At 43.0% G+C, this 18,623-nt stretch overlaps 1 protein-coding gene across 1 annotated transcript in view; it reads left to right on the forward strand.

The window, feature by feature from the left end:
* Window positions 1–16,860, forward strand: part of Itih2 (inter-alpha-trypsin inhibitor heavy chain 2) — a 41,870-nt gene extending 25,010 nt beyond the window's left edge. Inside the window, exons 14-21 of the mRNA XM_041630695.1 lie at window positions 67–206; window positions 2,576–2,745; window positions 5,260–5,397; window positions 12,019–12,132; window positions 12,497–12,695; window positions 13,416–13,588; window positions 14,757–14,868; window positions 16,181–16,860. Coding sequence (XP_041486629.1) covers window positions 67–206; window positions 2,576–2,745; window positions 5,260–5,397; window positions 12,019–12,132; window positions 12,497–12,695; window positions 13,416–13,588; window positions 14,757–14,868; window positions 16,181–16,328 — 1,194 coding nt within the window. The 3' untranslated portion in view covers window positions 16,329–16,860. The remainder of the gene's footprint in view (window positions 1–66; window positions 207–2,575; window positions 2,746–5,259; window positions 5,398–12,018; window positions 12,133–12,496; window positions 12,696–13,415; window positions 13,589–14,756; window positions 14,869–16,180) is intronic.
* Window positions 16,861–18,623: the final 1,763 nt, after the last annotated feature.

Below are 18,623 nucleotides of genomic sequence, written 5' to 3' on the forward strand. Positions count from 1 at the left end.
ACAGCAGAGGAGCTAACTGTTATTCTGGTCCCTGGGTATCTATCAACTGATGCTTCTCTTGTCCAGGCTAATACAGAATTGGTCTTGGAAACCCTGAGTCAGATGGATGACTTGGAGGATTTTCTATCAAAAGACAAGCATGCAGACCCTGACTTCACCAAAAAACTATGGGCCTATCTCACAATCAACCAGCTGTTAGCAGAGAGGTAAGGCAAGAAGAACATACACCTTGGAGATATACAAACATGAAATGTCCACCTATAACATTTGAAGTCAAGACTAGGGTTTTATAGCTTATTGGGAAAGCTCTTGCCTACCACATGCAAGGCTCTGCGTACAATTCCCATACTGTAAACCAAACAACAAGTGGGATATTTGAAGTCACAAGCAAGAATTATTTGGAACCAAGAAAGACATCAAATTAATGACGGGATCAGATTGTTATTGACTGGTCCCCAGCACTTTAATTAACATTGAGTTACTTCCTTTCTTTCCTTTTTATTAAAAATGTAACATTTGGCACCTGAAGATATGACTCAGCAGTTAAGAGCACTGGTTGTTCTTCCAGAGGAACTAGGTTCAACTTTCAGCACCCACATGACAGCTAATAACTTTCGGTATTTCCAGTTCCAGGGCATACAATGCCATCTTCTGATGTCTGTGGTCACTACACACATGTAGTGCAAGAGACAGACATGCACACAAAATACCTGTACACATTTTTTAATATTTAAAATTTAAATGTAACATGTGAAATGTATTAAATATATGTGTGTGTATATATATATATTATATATATATAATCTTCAATGTAATGGCCATCCTGCTCTAAATATAGAACTATATATAAGGCCTCCTTTTCTACATCCAGGGGAGCCACGATTTTGGCATTTATTGTCATTGATTAGTTTTGTCTATTTCACATAATCACACAATCCTTTTTTGACTGTCACTCAACCTGATGCCCACAAGGCTTGACCATGTTGCTGCGTGTGTCAAGAGTCCATTTATACTTCCTCTTGAAAACAGGACCAAGGAAAAACGTATGACTGTGTGATGACAGTGTTCCCCAAGGACAGGTCGCTGATATTTATCCCATCTTTGGCTTCTCAGCTGAGCTGCATTCCATCTCTCTATCATAGCCCTCTCATTAGAGCATCCTCACCCGTGTGCACCAGAGCTTCATGGGGAATTTTCGCTAAAACTTATCTTTGCAGAGTTCCCACTTCACCCCTCAGGTCAGATTCCTGGGAAGATGGACAAAGGTCATTGAACTAGGTTACAGGAGCTGTAACCACCATATAACTGGACTCACAGACAAAATCCCTGATGTCAATGTGATTATGTATTTAAAAAAAAATACATGTGGCTATAAGCTGTGACTTTGAAGAAAGAACTATCCCTGTCTCGAGCAGAAGTACATTGGCCATATCTAAAGGCACAGAGAAGTTGCTCTGGAAGCTAAATACTTACTTTTAAAGCCCTATGGAAATATCAGTGGTTGCTAGGATTTCAGGATATAGATAGAGTTTAGAGCATTTGAGAGGTTCAAGACAGAATTTGTCTGTGAAACAGTGCTAGCTGCTCTGGAACTAGCTCTTGTAGACCAAGCTGGCTTCAAACTCACAGTGATCCACTTGCCTCTGCCTCCCAAGTGCTGGGATTAAAGGCATGTGCCGCCACCACCTGGTGAGCATAGAGCATTTTAGGGCTAAAGAACTCATCTATATGACTCTGTGATGATGGATATGTTATATCTATTTATCCATGGGATGTACAAGTAAACCTGGGTATAAATTACTAATCTATATGTCAATGTATGTTACAAATGCACATCTCTGGTACAAGATTCTGTAATCCAAGAGGCTATGGGTGGATGGGACACATGGAGTACCCTCAGTACCTTTTATACAATTTCACCATGAACCTACAACTGCTCTGAAAAAAAAAAGTCATTAAAAATTATCCCTTGAGGGTGTTGGGCAGTGGTGGCTCATGCCTTTAATCCCAACACTCAGGAGGCAGAGGCAGGTGGATCTTTGTGAGTTTGAAGCCAGCATGGTCTACAGAGTGAGTCCCAGGACAGCCAGGACTGTTACACAGAGAAACCCTGTCTCAGAAGATAAATAAATACATTAATAAATAAATAATAGATCACTTGAAGGAACAGTGAGATGATTCAATAGATAAAGGTGCTTGTGGCCAAGCTTACCAACATGAGTTTGATCCTGGGGTTCTATATGATGGGAAGAGAGAACCAGCTCCCACTAGTTTTCTCTGGTTTTCACATAAGCCCTGTGGCACATGTGTGCACACACACATACACAAATAAATGTAATTTTTTATTTAATTACACATAAAACACATAAATGTAATTTTTGAAATATTCCCTTAAGACTACATAGCTAGACAAAACATTAAGGTTCCTGAAGCCTGTTAGTTCTGTTTGCCTGTTGCCTTAGAAGCCCTACCCTGTGCCCAGGTCTTGACTAAATATCAGAAAGGTGAGTGTTGGTTTGGGCATGACTTTACCCTTGTGTATACTGACGTTATTCAATCTATCTTCTGAATGCAGAAGCCTGGCTCCTACTGCTGCCATCAAGAGGAAAATCACAAAAACAATCTTGGAGATGTCTCTAGACCATCATATTGTGACTCCACTGACCGCCATGGTGATAGAGAATGAGGCTGGGGACGAACGCATGCTGGCTGACTCCCCGCCACAGGACCATTCTTGCTGCTCAGGTCAGTGCTTCGAGACCTCATGGGGCAACAGTACAGAGTGGCCTTCTTGCCTTGTGTCGAAGCCCCAATGCCTCTGTTTTGCTCCCAGCTTGTGTCCATAAGTGTTCAAGCTTATTCCTTCAGTTTGGTTTGACACTTTATGAACACCTGAAATCCCAGCATTCCCAAGGCCAAAGCAGGAGGTTTTGATATAAGAGGCCACTCTAGCTGCCTAGTGAATTCATGACTAGCCTAGGCTACATAACAAGACTCTGTCTCCAAATAAAGGAGGGAATTAAGAGATGGCTTGGTAGTTAAGAGCACTTGCCACATTCCAAAAGTATCAAGGTTTGATTCCCACATGTTGGCTCACATCTGCATCTGCATCTCCAGTTCCAGGGGATCTAATACCTTCTGGATTATGTGGGCACAAGACATGTACACAGACAGGCATATATGTAGGCAAACACTCATACACAAAGAGCATAAAACATAAATAAAATCTTTTTAAAAAGCAAAACAAGGGGCTGGAGAGATGTCTCAGAGGTTAAGAGCATTGCCTGTTCTTCCAAAGGTCCTGAGTTCAATTCCCAGCAACCACATGGTGGCTCACAACCATTTGTAATGAGGTCTGGTGCCCTCTTCTGGCCTGCAGGCATACACACAGACAGAACATTGTATACATAATAAATAAATAAATAAATAAATACATAAATATTTTTAGCCAGGAGGTGGTGGTGCACGCCTTTAATCCCAGCACTCGGGAGGCAGAGGCAGGTGGATCTCTGGGAGTTCGAGGCCAGCCTGGTCTACAAAGGGAGTTCCAGGACAGGCTCCAAAGCTACAGAGAAACCCTGTCTCGAAAAACCAACCAAAAAAAAAAAAAAAAGCAAAACAAAAGTCTTTAATGATTTATCATTTGACAATGTACTTCTCTAATCATTCTTTAAGATTTATTTTTATTGTGTCTGTATAAGAGCATCCTGTGTATGTGTGTGCTGGTGTCCATGCTGGCCAGAGGAGGCAATCAGATCCCCTGGACCTGGAGTTACAAGCAGTTGTGAGCTGCCAGTTTGGGTGTTGGGAATTTCTGCAAGAGCAGCAAGCATGCTCATCCGTTGAGCCATCTCTCCAAACAAACCCCCTTTCTCTAATATTAATTGAAAGCAAAGCATAGACAAGCATTTCGCTTAAGAAAGAGAGTATTACTTAGTCACTGGAGTCATTCTTTCTTAGCGCTACACTATTTTAGCTGGGGCTTTGGCTCCTGGGGACTTTTAGCAGGGAAGCAGGAGAACTACATGAATTAGTTAGGAAAATAGGTTAGGGAAATGGCTGAGTCGCTAAAAGGATTGTCTTACAAGCATAAGGACCTGTTTCGAGACCCAACACCCACCTAAATAATCAGGGTGTGATGGCATGCACTTGCAATTCCAGCACCCAGGAGGTAGAGACAAGGGAATTCTTGGGGCTTAGTGGTCAGCCAGCTCTGCCTAAATCATGCCCAGGTCCCAGTGAGAGACTCTGATTCAAAGCACACGATAGAGAGCTCTTAAGAAATGACACTCGAGGTTAACCCCTGACCTCCCCTCAAATGTGCACCCACATGTGTATATATATATATATACACATAACCCTCTATCTCACACACATACACACCTCTATCATATACATACACACTCCTCTATCACACACACACCTCTCCAACACATACACACCTCTATCATATACATACACACCCCTCTATCACACACACACCCCTCTATCACATACACACCTCTATCATACACACACACCTACCCACCCCTCTATCACACACACACACACACATACACACACACACACACACACACACACACACACACTTCTTTAAAAGGAATATATATATATGGAAACTGGTTCCTAGACACAGCTTTGAAAGTCACCCTTGTGATCTATGTCCTATGGGAGTCTCCAGAAATGCCCAAGGCTAAGAGGACCTCTGATTGAATCAGTAAGATTCCCGCCTTAGTCTTGTCAATGCTTCGTCTCCCACCGTCCCGAGAGTGACTGCCATATGCTACAATGATCCTCCGAATTTTTAATTTTGTTCCAGTGGGTTTAATGGTATCTAGCCAAGGATAACCTTGAACTCGTTCCCTTGCCCTCACTTCCTGAGTGCTAAGGTTGTAGGCAGGTGTCACTACGTCCAGCAAGGCAGTTCCTTCTCCTTTTTATAGCACACCCATTTATAGTCCTAGATACCGGAAGAACGTGATCACAGGCTCCTGCGGTGGGATGCCATAGGGAGTAAGAGGAGGGAGGTCTCTGAAGAGGGGGGTTGTGGGCTGAAGCTCAGCAGTAACGGGGCTTACTTTGCATGATCATGACCCTGCGTTTGGTACCTGGCACTGCAGTTTTTAAAGAAAGTAGATAAAACTTTAGCTGAGACCTTTGGTTGGGGGAAGAGGATGAAAAAACCAGATTCTTTAAACTGAATGAAATTCCTATGGAAGAGTATCTTAGGAATTAATGGGCGTGGGTTCTTCTACACAGGTGCATTGTATTATGGCACCAAGGTTGCCTCAGGTTCCATCCCCTCATGGGCCAGTCCGTCCCCGACACCAGTGACGGCCATGCTTGCGGTAGGAGCGAAGCCACTTGAGTCCACCCCACCACCACATGTGAATCGAGGTAAAAGCATTTCTCCTGTCTCAGCCCATCAGAATCCCATGTAAATTTCCATAAGTTAATAGAATCACTGTGTCTTGAGAAATTGGGTGACTCCTACAGGCATTGTTGCCTTTCATGGAGAGACAACAGCTCCATGTATTAGCTTACTGCAGCTGCTGTAACAAAAGAGCTGAGACTGGAGTGCCTCTGGTGTCTCTTATTAGGGTGCTAACCCTAGCATCGGGTCCTCACTCTCTGACTCATGGAAACCTAATGAGCTCCCAAGGGCTCCATGTCCAGATACTATCACGTTTTGAGGGGTAGGCCTCAGGATATGGATTTGCATGGGGACAAATCCGTACCCAGCACTGTTTCCAACTGCATGAAGTGAACCCTCTGACATCAAAGAGACGCTCTTCTCAGGGAAATGCATGGTGGAGCATGGTTTCACATGTGATAAGCAGCCTTGATTGGTTAATGGCTTGCTAGTTGCTCAGTAAGTGGATGTTATCATTGAATAGGAACTAACAGTGTTTTTATTTTTTATGCAAATGTATCATTGTCCTTGGCATAACAGCATGTGGGAGGCACAAATAGCAGATGTGATCATCTGGGAGCCAATAACATGTATTTGTTGGAGAAGTTGGGCACTGAGGCTCCTTTGTGCTGTCCTCAACCTTTTGACCCATTCCCTCTCAGCACGTGAGACAAAGGCGCCACCTGGAGAACGTAGGCGTCAGTGCATCTCCTTGACGCCCCAGTTACAAGAACCTGCGGTCTTTGATTCCGCAGGCCTTCAGTCCATTACAGCTTTGCAAAGGATAAAGTTTACTCACATGTTGACTGAATATGGGGGATCGGGGACAAAGCTCTAAAAGCCACATCCCCTAGGGCTTGAGGATATTTACAGGGCAAAGAAACAGTGATTAATGTGTGGGGAAAGATGATCAGAGGGGGAGGAACCCGTGGTTTACAAAGATACAGTTAAATTCCAGAGGCCTTTGTGAAATGCACATTCAGAAAAGGGAGGTGTCGGCATCGTCTGAGGGGGGAGTGACATCATACGGTCACCCACCGGACACCTCTGCGTGTCCCAGGGAAGAGTCGGTGACTTCTCCAAGCAAGGTCTTCGAGGCTCTGAGAAGGAACTAGGCACCGTTACCACCATGATCCAAACACACCCAATTGCTGCCCACAGCAAAGCTAGGAGACAAACAGTGGATCGCTCAGGTGTGTCACCTCTGTGGTCAGTGCTTGCCAAAGCTGACAGAAAGCAACCGCAGCTGAGGGTTTGCCCAGGCTCCACTCTCAACCCCAGGTTCCAGGGTTCCCTGACATTGTCACTTTCACTTACTTCCTGGCAGCCCCTGGAGCTTGTATGCACTTCACGTCCTTCTGTCTCTTAGAGAACAGACTTTGGGCATTCTAAGAGTGCTTCCAGTCCCCTCCATGAGGGAAGGAAGGCCCCACCAGTCTGAAGCAAAGGGATGTTAGAGAAAGAAGTGGAAGACTGTTCCCGATGCTAATACAAGTGCAGATCTATAGCTTCTCTTGAATAGATTCATACTTAAAAATCTTCAGATGGGTCAGTGAGGTGACTCAGGGAATAAAGGCACTTGCTAACAAGCCTAATATCCTGAATTCAATCCTGGAACCCACTTGGTAGGAGAGAAGAGACTAGCACAACTTATCCTCTCAACTCCACATGCCTGTTCCACATAGACACAGGCCCATATGTATATATACACACACAATAAATAAATATAATTTTTTTAAAAAGGAAAGAAGCTTCAGGACTGATGTTTTAAGACTGTGAAGCCAGCACAGCGGCATAGGCTGGCAATACCTAACTGATGTAGAAAGATCATAGGTGTAAGGCTAGCATGGGCCATCCAGGGAAACCCTGTCTTATAGAATAATAAATTAAAATTAAAACAAAATAAAATGATTAAAAAACATTAACTCCAGACTGGGTGGGTGGCACCTCTTATCTCAGCACTCAAGGTGAAAACAGAACCTTGAGTTTGAGGTGAACATGGACCATATAACAATACCCCATCTCCCAAAAGAATGGTTGAGGGCGTCCCTCAGTAAAAGGGCACACACCTAGTGTGTGCAAAGCCCTAGGTTTGATATCACAGTACAGCGGTTGCAGGGAAAGGGAAGGGAGAAGGGAGGGAGGGAGAAAGAGAGAGACTCTGATTGTTTATCTACACACACCAAGCATCCTTTTGTGATAAGGAAACAGCAAGGACTTAGGGTGAACATATTAAGTAGCTTTGTCTCACTTCCTGTGCTTTATCTCTGAAAGTATTATTTGTGGCCCCAAATGATTTGGTGTTTCTGTTTTGCTGATAATACTCCTTAAAGCCACACTCCTGAGTAGGGCCCCTGTGTGGAAGATTAGTGAGCAGGGTTTGTACATTGAATGGTCCCAAGAGCAGGACAAACTATGACGTCCAGTATGTGAGCCATGCACACTGTCACCTTGCAGACTAAAGCTTTTTGCAACAAAAAGAGAAGCCTATTTCAAAATAATCTTCCCAGTAAGCCCACACGGCTTTTTCCACCTTCTAGTCTGCTGTTTGATCCAATAACAAGACTGGCCTTGAATCAGAGCATCCTGGGGTCCAACTCTTCCCACGTGACCATGAAACTTCTCTGGTCTCAGTTATCCTACCTGCAATGCGGGGTAACAGTTATAGAGCAGTTATAAAGTAAGATTCTCATATGTAGACATTTAACAAAATCCAGGTAGTATTATAAACTTTATGATTTCAAGAATGTATGAAGTCACCATGGAGATCGTCAATCTATTTCCAACCCTATTGAAAGTTAAAGCTACAACAACTAGCTTAAATGTGCCTAGAAACTCATCAATTCAATATAGTAGGAACGAGTGGATATTGTTTACCAATCTGACAGGATTTCAGTAAAGCAGGATGTCAGAAATAACCACTGTCTTCCATAAAACAATTTTATTCAAGCAAACAGTCTTAGTCAGTGTGCTGTGAAGGAACACCATGAACACATGAATTCTTGTAAAGGGAAGCATTTGATTGAGAACTCGTTTACAGTTTCAGAGGTTTAGTCTATTACCATCATGACAGGGAGCATGATGACACACAGGCAGACATGGTGCTGGAGAAGTAGCTGAGAATCCTACAACTGGATCCACAGGCAGAGAGAGAGAGAGAGAGAGAGAGAGACTGGGTCTGGGCTTTTAAAACCTCAAAGGCCAGCATCAGTGACACCTTCTCCAAAAAGACCACACCTACTCCAACAAGGCTACACTTCCTAATCCTTCCCAAGGAGTGCAACTCCCTGGTAACTAAGCATTCAAATATATGAATCTGGGTGCGGGGTCTTCTTAGTCAAACATCACAAGCAGTGTATGTATATAGAAGGAAAAGGTGGCCATCATTTCTTTTTTTTTTAATTTATTTATTTATTAAGGATTTCTGCCTCGTCCCCACAACCGCTTCCCATTTCCCTCCCCCTCCCCCGATCAAGTCCCCCTCCCTCATCTGCTCGAAGAGCAATCAGGGTTCCCTGACCTGTGGGAAGCCCAAGGACTGCCCACCTCTATCCAGGTCTCGTAAGGTGAGCATTCAAACTGCCTAGGCTCCCACAAAGCCAGTACGTGCAGTAGGATCAAAAACCCACTGCAATTGTTCTTGAATTCTCAGTATTCCTCATTGTCCGCTATGTTCAGCTAGTCCGGATTTATCCCATGCTTTTTCAGACCTAGGCCAGCTGGCCTTGGTGAGATCCCAATAGAACATCCCCATTGTCTTAGTGTGTGGGTGCACCCCTCGTGGTCCTGAGTTCCTTGCTCGTGCTCCGTCTCCTTCTGCTCCTGATTTGGACCTTGAGATTTCTGTCCGGTGCTCCCGTGTGGGTCTCTGTCTCTGTCTCCTTTCTTTTTTTTTTTAAATTTATTTATTTATTAAGGATTTCTGCCTCGTCCCCACAACCGCTTCCCATTTCCCTCCCCCTCCCCCCGATCAAGTCCCCCTCCCTCATCTGCTCGAAGAGCAATCAGGGTTCCCTGACCTGTGGGAAGCCCAAGGACTGCCCACCTCTATCCAGGTCTCGTACGGTGAGCATTCAAACTGCCTAGGCTCCCACAAAGCCAGTACGTGCAGTAGGATCAAAAACCCACTGCAATTGTTCTTGAATTCTCAGTATTCCTCATTGTCCGCTATGTTCAGCTAGTCCGGATTTATCCCATGCTTTTTCAGACCTAGGCCAGCTGGCCTTGGTGAGATCCCAATAGAACATCCCCATTGTCTTAGTGTGTGGGTGCACCCCTTGTGGTCCTGAGTTCCTTGCTCGTGCTCCGTCTCCTTCTGCTCCTGATTTGGACCTTGAGATTTCTGTCCGGTGCTCCCGTGTGGGTCTCTGTCTCTGTCTCCCTTCATCGCCTGATGAAGGTTAATATTCCTGAGGATGCCTATGTGTTTGTCTTTGGATTCACCTTATTTAGCTTCTCTAGGAACATGAATTATAGGCTCAATGTCCTTTATTTATGGCTAGAAACCAAATATGAGTGAGTACATCCCATGTTCCTCTTTTTGGGTCTGGCTTACCTCACTCAGGATAGTGTTTTCTATTTCCATCCATTTGTATGCAAAATTCAAGAAGTTCTTGTTTTTTACTGCTGAGTAATACTCTAATATGTATATATTCCATACTTTCTTCATCCATTCTTCCGTTGAAGGGCATCTAGGTTGTTTCCAGGTTCTGGCTATTACAAACAATGCTGCCATGAACATAGTTGAGCATATACTTTTGTTGTATGATAAGGCCTCTCTTGGGTATATTCCCAAGAGTGGTATTGCTGGATCCAGGGGTAGGTTGATCCCGAATTTCCTGACAAACCGAAACACTGCTTTCCAGAGTGGTTGCACAAGTTTGCATTCCCACCAGCAATGGGTGAGTGTACCCCTTTCTCCACAACCTCTCCAGCAAAGGCTATCATTGGTGTTTTTTATTTTAGCCATTCTGACAGGTGTAAGGTGGTATCTTAAAGTTGTCTTGATTTGCATTTCCCTGATCGCTAAGGAAGTTGAGCATGACCTTAAGTGTCTTTTGGCCATTTGAAGTTCTTCTGTTGAGAATTCTCTGTTCAGATCAGTGCCCCATTTTATAATTGGGTTGATTAGCCTTTTACGGTCTAGTTTCTTGAGTTCTTTATATATTTTGGAGATCAAACCTTTGTCAGTTGCAGGGTTGGTGAAGATCTTCTCCCAGTCAGTGGGTTGTCTTTTTGTCTTAGTGACAGTGTCCTTTGCTTTACAGAAGCTTCTCAGCCTCAGGAAGTCCCATTTATTCAATGATGCCCTTAGTGTCTGTGCTGCTGGGGTTATACATAGGAAGTGGTCTCCTGTGCCCATGTGCTGTAGAGTACTTCCCACTTTCTCTTCTATCAGGTTCAGTGTGTTCGGACTGATATTGAGGTCTTCAATCCATTTGGATTTGAGTTTTGTGCATGGTGATAGATATGGATCTATTTTCATTCTTCTACAGATTGACATCCAGTTTTGCCAGCACCATTTGTTGAAGATGCTCTCTTTTTTCCATTGTATACTTTTAGCTCCTTTATCGAAGATCAGGTGTTCATAGGTTTGTGGGTTAATGTCAGGGTCTTCTATTCGATTCCATTGGTCGACTTCTCTGTTTTTATGCCAATACCAAGCTGTTTTCAATACTGTAGCTCTGTAATAGAGTTTGAAGTCAGGGATGGTAATGCCTCCAGACAATCCTTTATTGTATAAGATTGTTTTGGCTATCCTGGGTTTTTTGTTTTTCCATATAAAGTTGATTATTGTCTTCTCCAGATCTGTGAAGAATTTTGATGGGATTTTGATGGGGATTGCATTGAATCTATAGATTGTTTTTGGTAGAATTGCCATTTTTACTATGTTGATCCTCCCAATCCAAGAGCAAGGGAGGTCTTTCCATTTTCTGGTGTCTTCTTCAATTTCTTTCTTCAAAGACTTATAGTTCTTGTCAAGTAGATCTTTCACTTCCTTGGTCAGGGTTACCCCAAGGTATTTTATGCTATTTGTGGCTATCGTGAAAGGTGATGCTTCTCTGATTTCCCTCTCTGCTTCCTTATCCTTGGTGTATAGGAAGGCAACTGATTTTTTGGAGTTGATCTTGTATCCTGCCACATTACTAAAGCTGTTTATCAGCTGTAGGAGTTCTTTGGTAGAGTTTTTGGGGTCGCTTATGTACACTATCATATCATCTGCAAATAACGAAAGCTTAACTTCTTCCTTTCCAATACGAATCCCCTTGATCTCCTTATGTTGTCATCATTTCTTTTCAAAGCAGCCATTGTTTCACACTTTAACAATGCCCTCTAGTGCCCAGCTCTGACATAAATCAACGAAGCGAGTAGCTGTTACCATTTGACCTGAACTATGTGGTTTGAAGGATGAAAGGAAGTAACAGGAGTTAATGCAAAGGCATGCCTGTAATCCTGCATTCTAGAGGCTGAAGCAAGAAGATCATAGATTCAAGAACAGCCTGAGCTACACAGCTACATCCTTTCTCAAACAAACAAACAAAAAAAAGACACAAATAATCTTCCTTTTTATAATTTTGTTTACATTTTCCTTGTGTATTTTCTAGTGGAAAATGACCCTCACTTCATCATTTACCTGCCCAAAAGCCAAAAGAATATTTGTTTCAATATTGACTCAGAACCTGGAAAAATCCTTAGCCTGGTGTCTGATCCAGAATCAGGTAACATAAAAGCAAATTATATTTGAATTAACTATTTGCATCATGGCTATGCTTCCTTCTGACCACCTGGGATTCCTTTCCTTTTCAGCTCACTAGAAATTTTACAGTTTCAAAAGTTTTATGATTAGTGAGAAATCAAATTATATATCAAGCATTTCAATTATAGCTTAAAACGTATATTTGAGCATGAGCTAGCTGATGTTATTTTGATTTATTTTATAATAAAAATATTACTGAAAAATAAGATTCTATAAAGAAAAATACTGTATTATGAAAAAAATTATTGTCTTGTTAAATTTTGTAAATAACAAACTGTGGGACTAACATATGGAGCCCAAGAGAGAAAGCATCTCTTCACTCACAGGGATTTTAGTCAATGGTCAGCTTATCGGTGCCAAGAAGGCAGAGAATGGAAAACTAAAAACCTACTTTGGAAAACTGGGATTTTACTTCCAAAAAGAAGACATGAAAATAGAAATCAGCACAGAGACCATCACCCTGAACAATGGTTCTTTTACATCTCGCTTGTCCTGGTCAGATACAGCTCGACTTGGGAATCAGAGGCAAGTAGTGTTTCATCTTGATTCCCATCTGCCCTTAAAACCTGGCTGCAGAAATAAGCCCGTGCTCAACGTCAGCAAAGAACATACAGTCATCATTGTAAATACATGGAAGTCGAGGTTCGGGGAAGTTGTTCTCATCTACTGCACTATCCCTGGTACCAGAAATTGTTTCCAGGCTCACTTTGTCTTACTGACAAGCCACAGTGCACAGCATACAGTAAGTGCTCAACATGTGTGTGTTGCGTCAGTAAGCGGATCCGTCCATGGAAATCTGTAGGTGACTACATCAGAAAGTATGCTCCAAGCAGTATGACTGCATTTTATGCAAGAGTGTCTTCCCTGCTCACTGACTGTTAGAGATATGCAATATCCCATAGCACAGACATGGTGACGCTCCCAGTGGAGAGTCTGTATTAGGCCCGAGAATGACTTGCTTAAAAATGTCTGCTCTGAGGATGGTAAGATGACTCAGTGTGTAAAGACATTTGCTGCTGAGATTGATTACCTGAGTTCAGTCTTAGGACCCACATAGTGGATGGAGAGAACAAACCCTTGCAGGTTGTCCTCTTCTGACATGTACTAGTGAGCAAACAGCATGCATACACACATGGGCACAGACACACAGATAACACCTAGTAAATAGACAAAATAATTCAATATTTAATACAATGTCTGTTCTGGAACTGTCTAGAAACTAGTTCTGTGTTTACTTTTACATAGGGTACTTATCTCTGTGAAGAAAGAAAAGTCTGTGACCCTCACCCTGAATAAGGAGATGTTCTTTTCTGTCCTGTTGCATCATGTGTGGAAGAAGCATCCAGTCAATGTGGACTTTCTGGGGATCTACATTCCCCCCACAAACAAGTTTTCACCCAGTGTGCATGGACTCTTAGGTAAGCATCTCAACCATGGACATGTAGGGACTGACTTTGACAACTATATTATAAGCTGGGAAGGTGGTGGTAGGCAGGTAAAGGTGGTGGTAGGTAGGTAAAGGTGGTAGGTAGGTAGGTAAAAGTGGTAGGTAGTTAAGTAGGTAGGTAAGTAAAGGAGGTGGTCGGTCGGTAGGTAAGTAGGTAGGTAGGTAGGTAGGTAGATAGATAGGTAGGTAGGTAGGAAGGTAAAGGTAGGTAGATAAAGGTGGTGGTAGGTAGGTAAAGGTGGTAGGTAGGTAGGTAAAGGTGGTAGGTAGTTAAGTAGGTAGGTAAGTAAAGGAGGTGGTCGGTAGGTAGGTAGGTAGGTAGGTAAAGGTGGTGGTAGGTAGATAAAGGTGGTGGTGGGTAGGTAAAGGTGGTAGTAGGTAGGTAGATAAAGGTGGTGGTAGGCAGTTAAGTGGGTAGGTAAGTAAAGGAGGTGGTAGGTAGGTAGGAAGGTAAAGGTGGTGGTAGGTAGGAAGGAAGGAAAATGCAATGCAGGCAGCGACTTTGACAATTACAGGTAGATGTTGGGAAGGTAGTGGTAGGTAAAGGTGGTAGTGAGTATATGGTGGCGCACATTTTTAATCCCAGCACTTGGGAGGCAGAGGCAGAGGCAGAGGCAGGCAGATCTCTGTAAGTTTGAGGCCAGCCTGGTCTACAGAGTGAGTTCCAGGACAGCCAGGGCTACACAGGGAAACCCTGTCTGGGGGTAAAAAAGTTGGGAAGGTGGCAGGTATGGCTACAAGAATAGAGGGCCCAACATAGCAGGGTGACCAGGGAATGTGATAGCCAAGGCCAGATGCCTAGTGACACCAATGTGGCAAGACAAGTGACAAAACAGGGTACAAATTGTGCAAAGACTTTTTTCTGTGACTGCAGAGAGGTGACTTCGGTCTGTGACATGCAGGTACTTTAAGGGTTCAGATGTAAGTATGTGGCATTCAAGCCGCCCTATTCCTGTGATCTGAGCTACACTCTCCAACGCCCACCCTGTCTGCTGCCATTAGGAAAGCAGCACCCCACTGGCGGTACAGTAGACCAGCATCAAGTATAAAGGGATTCCAGGGGGAGAACCAAAATGTCACTTGAACCCAATGATAGGCCTAGGATTCCGTGAATTAACATCTCTGCTTTGCGTCACTAGGGCAGTTCATGAATGAGCCGAGCATACACATCTTCAATGAGAGACCAGGAAAAGATCCGGGAAAACCAGAGGCGAGCATGGAAGTGAAAGGACATAAGTTGACTGTCACCAGGTAGGCCTTGGATGCAGAAGGCACATGAGACCCTCTCAAGCGCCACAAGTCACTGACAACAGACACACAAACAATGTTAGCCAAAAGACGGTTCAGATAGCCCAGATTAAATGCAAGTAATGAGCACACATATGTGCACGACACCATGAAATGCCGAAATGAATTAATCTAGTGCTCCCCTCTGCACGTTAGAGCCCTACAGTCAGAAACGGAGTAATTGAAAATGCTGACCAAAGAAAAAGATCATAAAATATCCAGGAAGCCCAGTGCTAGAGAAGGCATGCATATTTTATGTAAGGGCTTCTTGAAGACGGACAGACTGAGTGTATTTTGGGACAGTTTTTCTAGCATGGCTCACATCCATATGCTTCATATTGAAGTGGGAATTTAGCATTCTGAGCATAAATTATAAATCTTTTAATTTTCCACCTCTCTTTCTTGTTCAGTTATCTCCCTCGTGCTTAATTTAATATCATCTTAAAGCATTTTCGTCTTTTTGATATTTTATAAAGTAGTCTGTTTTCCTTATTAGACATACAGAAATGCTATTATCTTCCACATAATTAAAATGTAACTTTACAGAGAAAATTAAATCACAAAATTATATATGAAATATTACACAATATAGACACATGAACTAAACGGTGGATTCTGAGTACAGCACCAAATAGTATTGGCTGAGTTAATAGATATCATCAAGCATGGAGAAATGGTGCGGCCACTCAGCAATTGTCTTACACCATAGGCAGACCCAAGCCTTTCATGACCTCCTGTACCACTGCCAATGAGCAAATGAAACTGAAAGCCCCCCCCCCCCCCCCCCCCCGCTCCATTCTTTGAAGGCTCGTTGACGGCAATTCGCCATATGTATTTTTTAAATACTAGCTTCCTTATCCTCCATGGTGAAGACTTAAATTTGCTCATAAATAGCTCACACCACCCTTAATGAAAACACCCATAAACTGAGGAGGCACCTCGGATTCATCAGAGAGCACGGTTAGCTATGGCACTGAGTTCTATTTAGCCTTTCCCTTCTTTACTGTTCATTTGCTAATGTTACCCTGATGGAAGCACCCCTGTAGGCCAGCTGCTAGGAGGGTTGTCTTAATCGTCTGAGGACACACTGATTACTCTGTTCTTCTTGCACCAACCCCAGAAACTGACACCTCTTTTAACTTGGGGGTCAGGAAAGGAGTGGGGGTGGGTATAGAGTAGAAAGGGACAAAGGACAAAGGAAAGAGCTGCCATGTTTCCTGCTGTGCCTTGTTCCTGTGCTGTATTTTCCCTAAGCATACACGCCATTTTCTTTCAGAGGCTTACAGAAGGACTACAGGACGGATATAGTGTTTGGAACGGATGTGCCCTGCTGGTTTGTGCACAACAGTGGGAAAGGTTTCATCGATGGGCACTACAACGATTACTTCGTACCTCAGCTCTATAGCTTTCTTAAGCGGCCTTAATGGTTTAGGGTTTTGGAAGTTGTATATGTACGTTTTCTCCCTTGACACTTTTTGCAGCTATGCCTCGGCTCCAGCAATTCAAAACAAACCCAGATGTTTTAGTGGTCTAAAAGAACCTACCTGAAGAAACTAAACATTTGCAAACACGTCTGGTGTAGGAGGTCCTTCTGTCTATGTGTTAATTTCATTGGTTAATAAAGAACTACTTTGAGCCTATGGCAGGGAAGAACAGAACTAGGCAGGAAAAGCTAGGTTGTGTGTTGGGAGGAAGAGCAGAGTCAGAGAGACACCATGGATCTGCTGGAGGCAGACGCATGTTCATTGAGATGACACCCAGAAAGTGATTGGAGAGTCAAACTGCCACGGAGGCCAACCCCAGGAGTTGGTATTTACTGGGAAAACCCATCTACTTGCTGTTAAATGTCACCTCAGCACTGAGATTAAGCACACACTTGCTGTTATTACACAGGAGGCTCAGTTGGGAAACTTTGGGTGAATCCTGACAATAAACAGGGGATACTCCTTCTTCACAGCTGCGACATGACAGAGATCGACACTCAACTCCTGTGTTGTAGGAAGAGTACTGCCAAAACTGGACAGACATTTATGTGCAAAATTTGGGGTAACAGTTCTATAGAACTCTTCTATAGAATCAGCCTCATACATGTAACTCAGGTGATCAAACTTTGAAAGTGGATGTTTCAACACTCTTCACCTATAAAATTAACTTTCATCAGTAGATGTCAAATGTAATTCCTCTTGAGACAAGAAATATGTTGACTTGTTTTCTATTTTAAATGAATAGTCAGCCTTAGATTTCAAGTAAGGCCAAGCACTTAGTGGGAAGAGCTGGAAAAGGACAGTTTTCCTCCTAAGGAAGTCTGTTCATTCTTTGGAAGATGCCATAAACAACTTACAACTTGATACTTTGTTATATACAGGATGAACAACTGAGATTTCAGCCAACTAGCACCAACCTGTTCCTTGTGAGATATATTAGCTATCTTTTGGTCTCACATGGTCCAAATATCAATCACACAGTTACCATTAAACCAATTAAATGTGAATTTCATCTTAAATAAATGGGAAAAGTTAATTGAGAAAAACAAATCTCAGTTGAAATTATACCTGAGTTACGAGGTTTTGTTTTTTTTTTTCCAAAATTTAAAAGACTGTTTGTTTTAAAGTGACTATAAACTAAGTCAGTGTTCTTTAAGATAAAAACTGGAAATGCGAAGGGTTGGAGAGTTGGCCCAGCAGTGAAGAGCATTTCTGCTTTTGCAGAGGGGTCCAAGTTCAGTTCCCAGCACCCATGTGTCAGCTCACAATCATTTGTAACTCCAGGTCCAAGAGATCCGATGCCCTCTTCTGACCTGTGCAGGGTCCTGAACATAGATGGTAAACATACAACCACTTACATGCACACAAGATAAACAAATAGTTCTTTTAAACTCTAGAGAAAAAAATCCTAAATGAATAGAATTAAGCAGTATCTTATTAAATGTACATATGTGTGTGTGTGTATATATGTGTATATAGCTTCCTTATCCTCCATGGTGAAGACTTAAATTTGCTCATAAATAGCTCACACCACCCTTAATGAAAACACCCATAAACTGAGGAGGCACCTCGGATTCATCAGAGAGCACGGTTAGCTATGGCACTGAGTTCTATTTAGCCTTTCCCTTCTTTACTGTTCATTTGCTAATGTTACCCTGATGGAAGCACCCCTGTAGGCCAGCTGCTAGGAGGGTTGTCTTAATCGTCTGAGGACACACTGATTACTCTGTTCTTCTTGCACCAACCCCAGAAACTGACACCTCTTTTAACTTGGGGGTCAGGAAAGGAGTGGTCCTGATTGCCTGGTTCTCAAGCATGAACTTTGTAAATTACAACATCATGACCCAATGGTCACAGAAAATAAAAGAACGTTATGTTCTTACAACCTATGGGCCACCAGTTAGGCACCCTTAGACCTAACGAATGTTCCAAGACATTTTCTTTCTCCAATAAGGCCCAGAGAAACCAAGGGTAGGGCACAATAGCAACTGAAGGATTTATTTTATGTGTATGATGTTTAGCAGGCACGGACATCTGTAGAGCATACCATGTAGTGCTCACGAAGGCCATAAGAGGGCACAGGATCCAGGACTAGGGTTATGGATGGTTGTGAGCCATTATGTGAATGCTGGAAAGTGAAAGTGGGTTCTCCGCAAGAAAAGTTGGTACTCTTAGCAGCTGGGACGCCTCAACAGATTCTAAAGAATTTTTTAATAAAGTGACATCTTTCACTGA

The sequence above is a fragment of the Microtus oregoni genome, unplaced genomic scaffold (genome assembly GCF_018167655.1).
Source record: "Microtus oregoni isolate MIOR12 unplaced genomic scaffold, Mior012 000035F_ref0000213, whole genome shotgun sequence".
NCBI classification, from domain to species: domain Eukaryota; kingdom Metazoa; phylum Chordata; class Mammalia; order Rodentia; family Cricetidae; genus Microtus; species Microtus oregoni.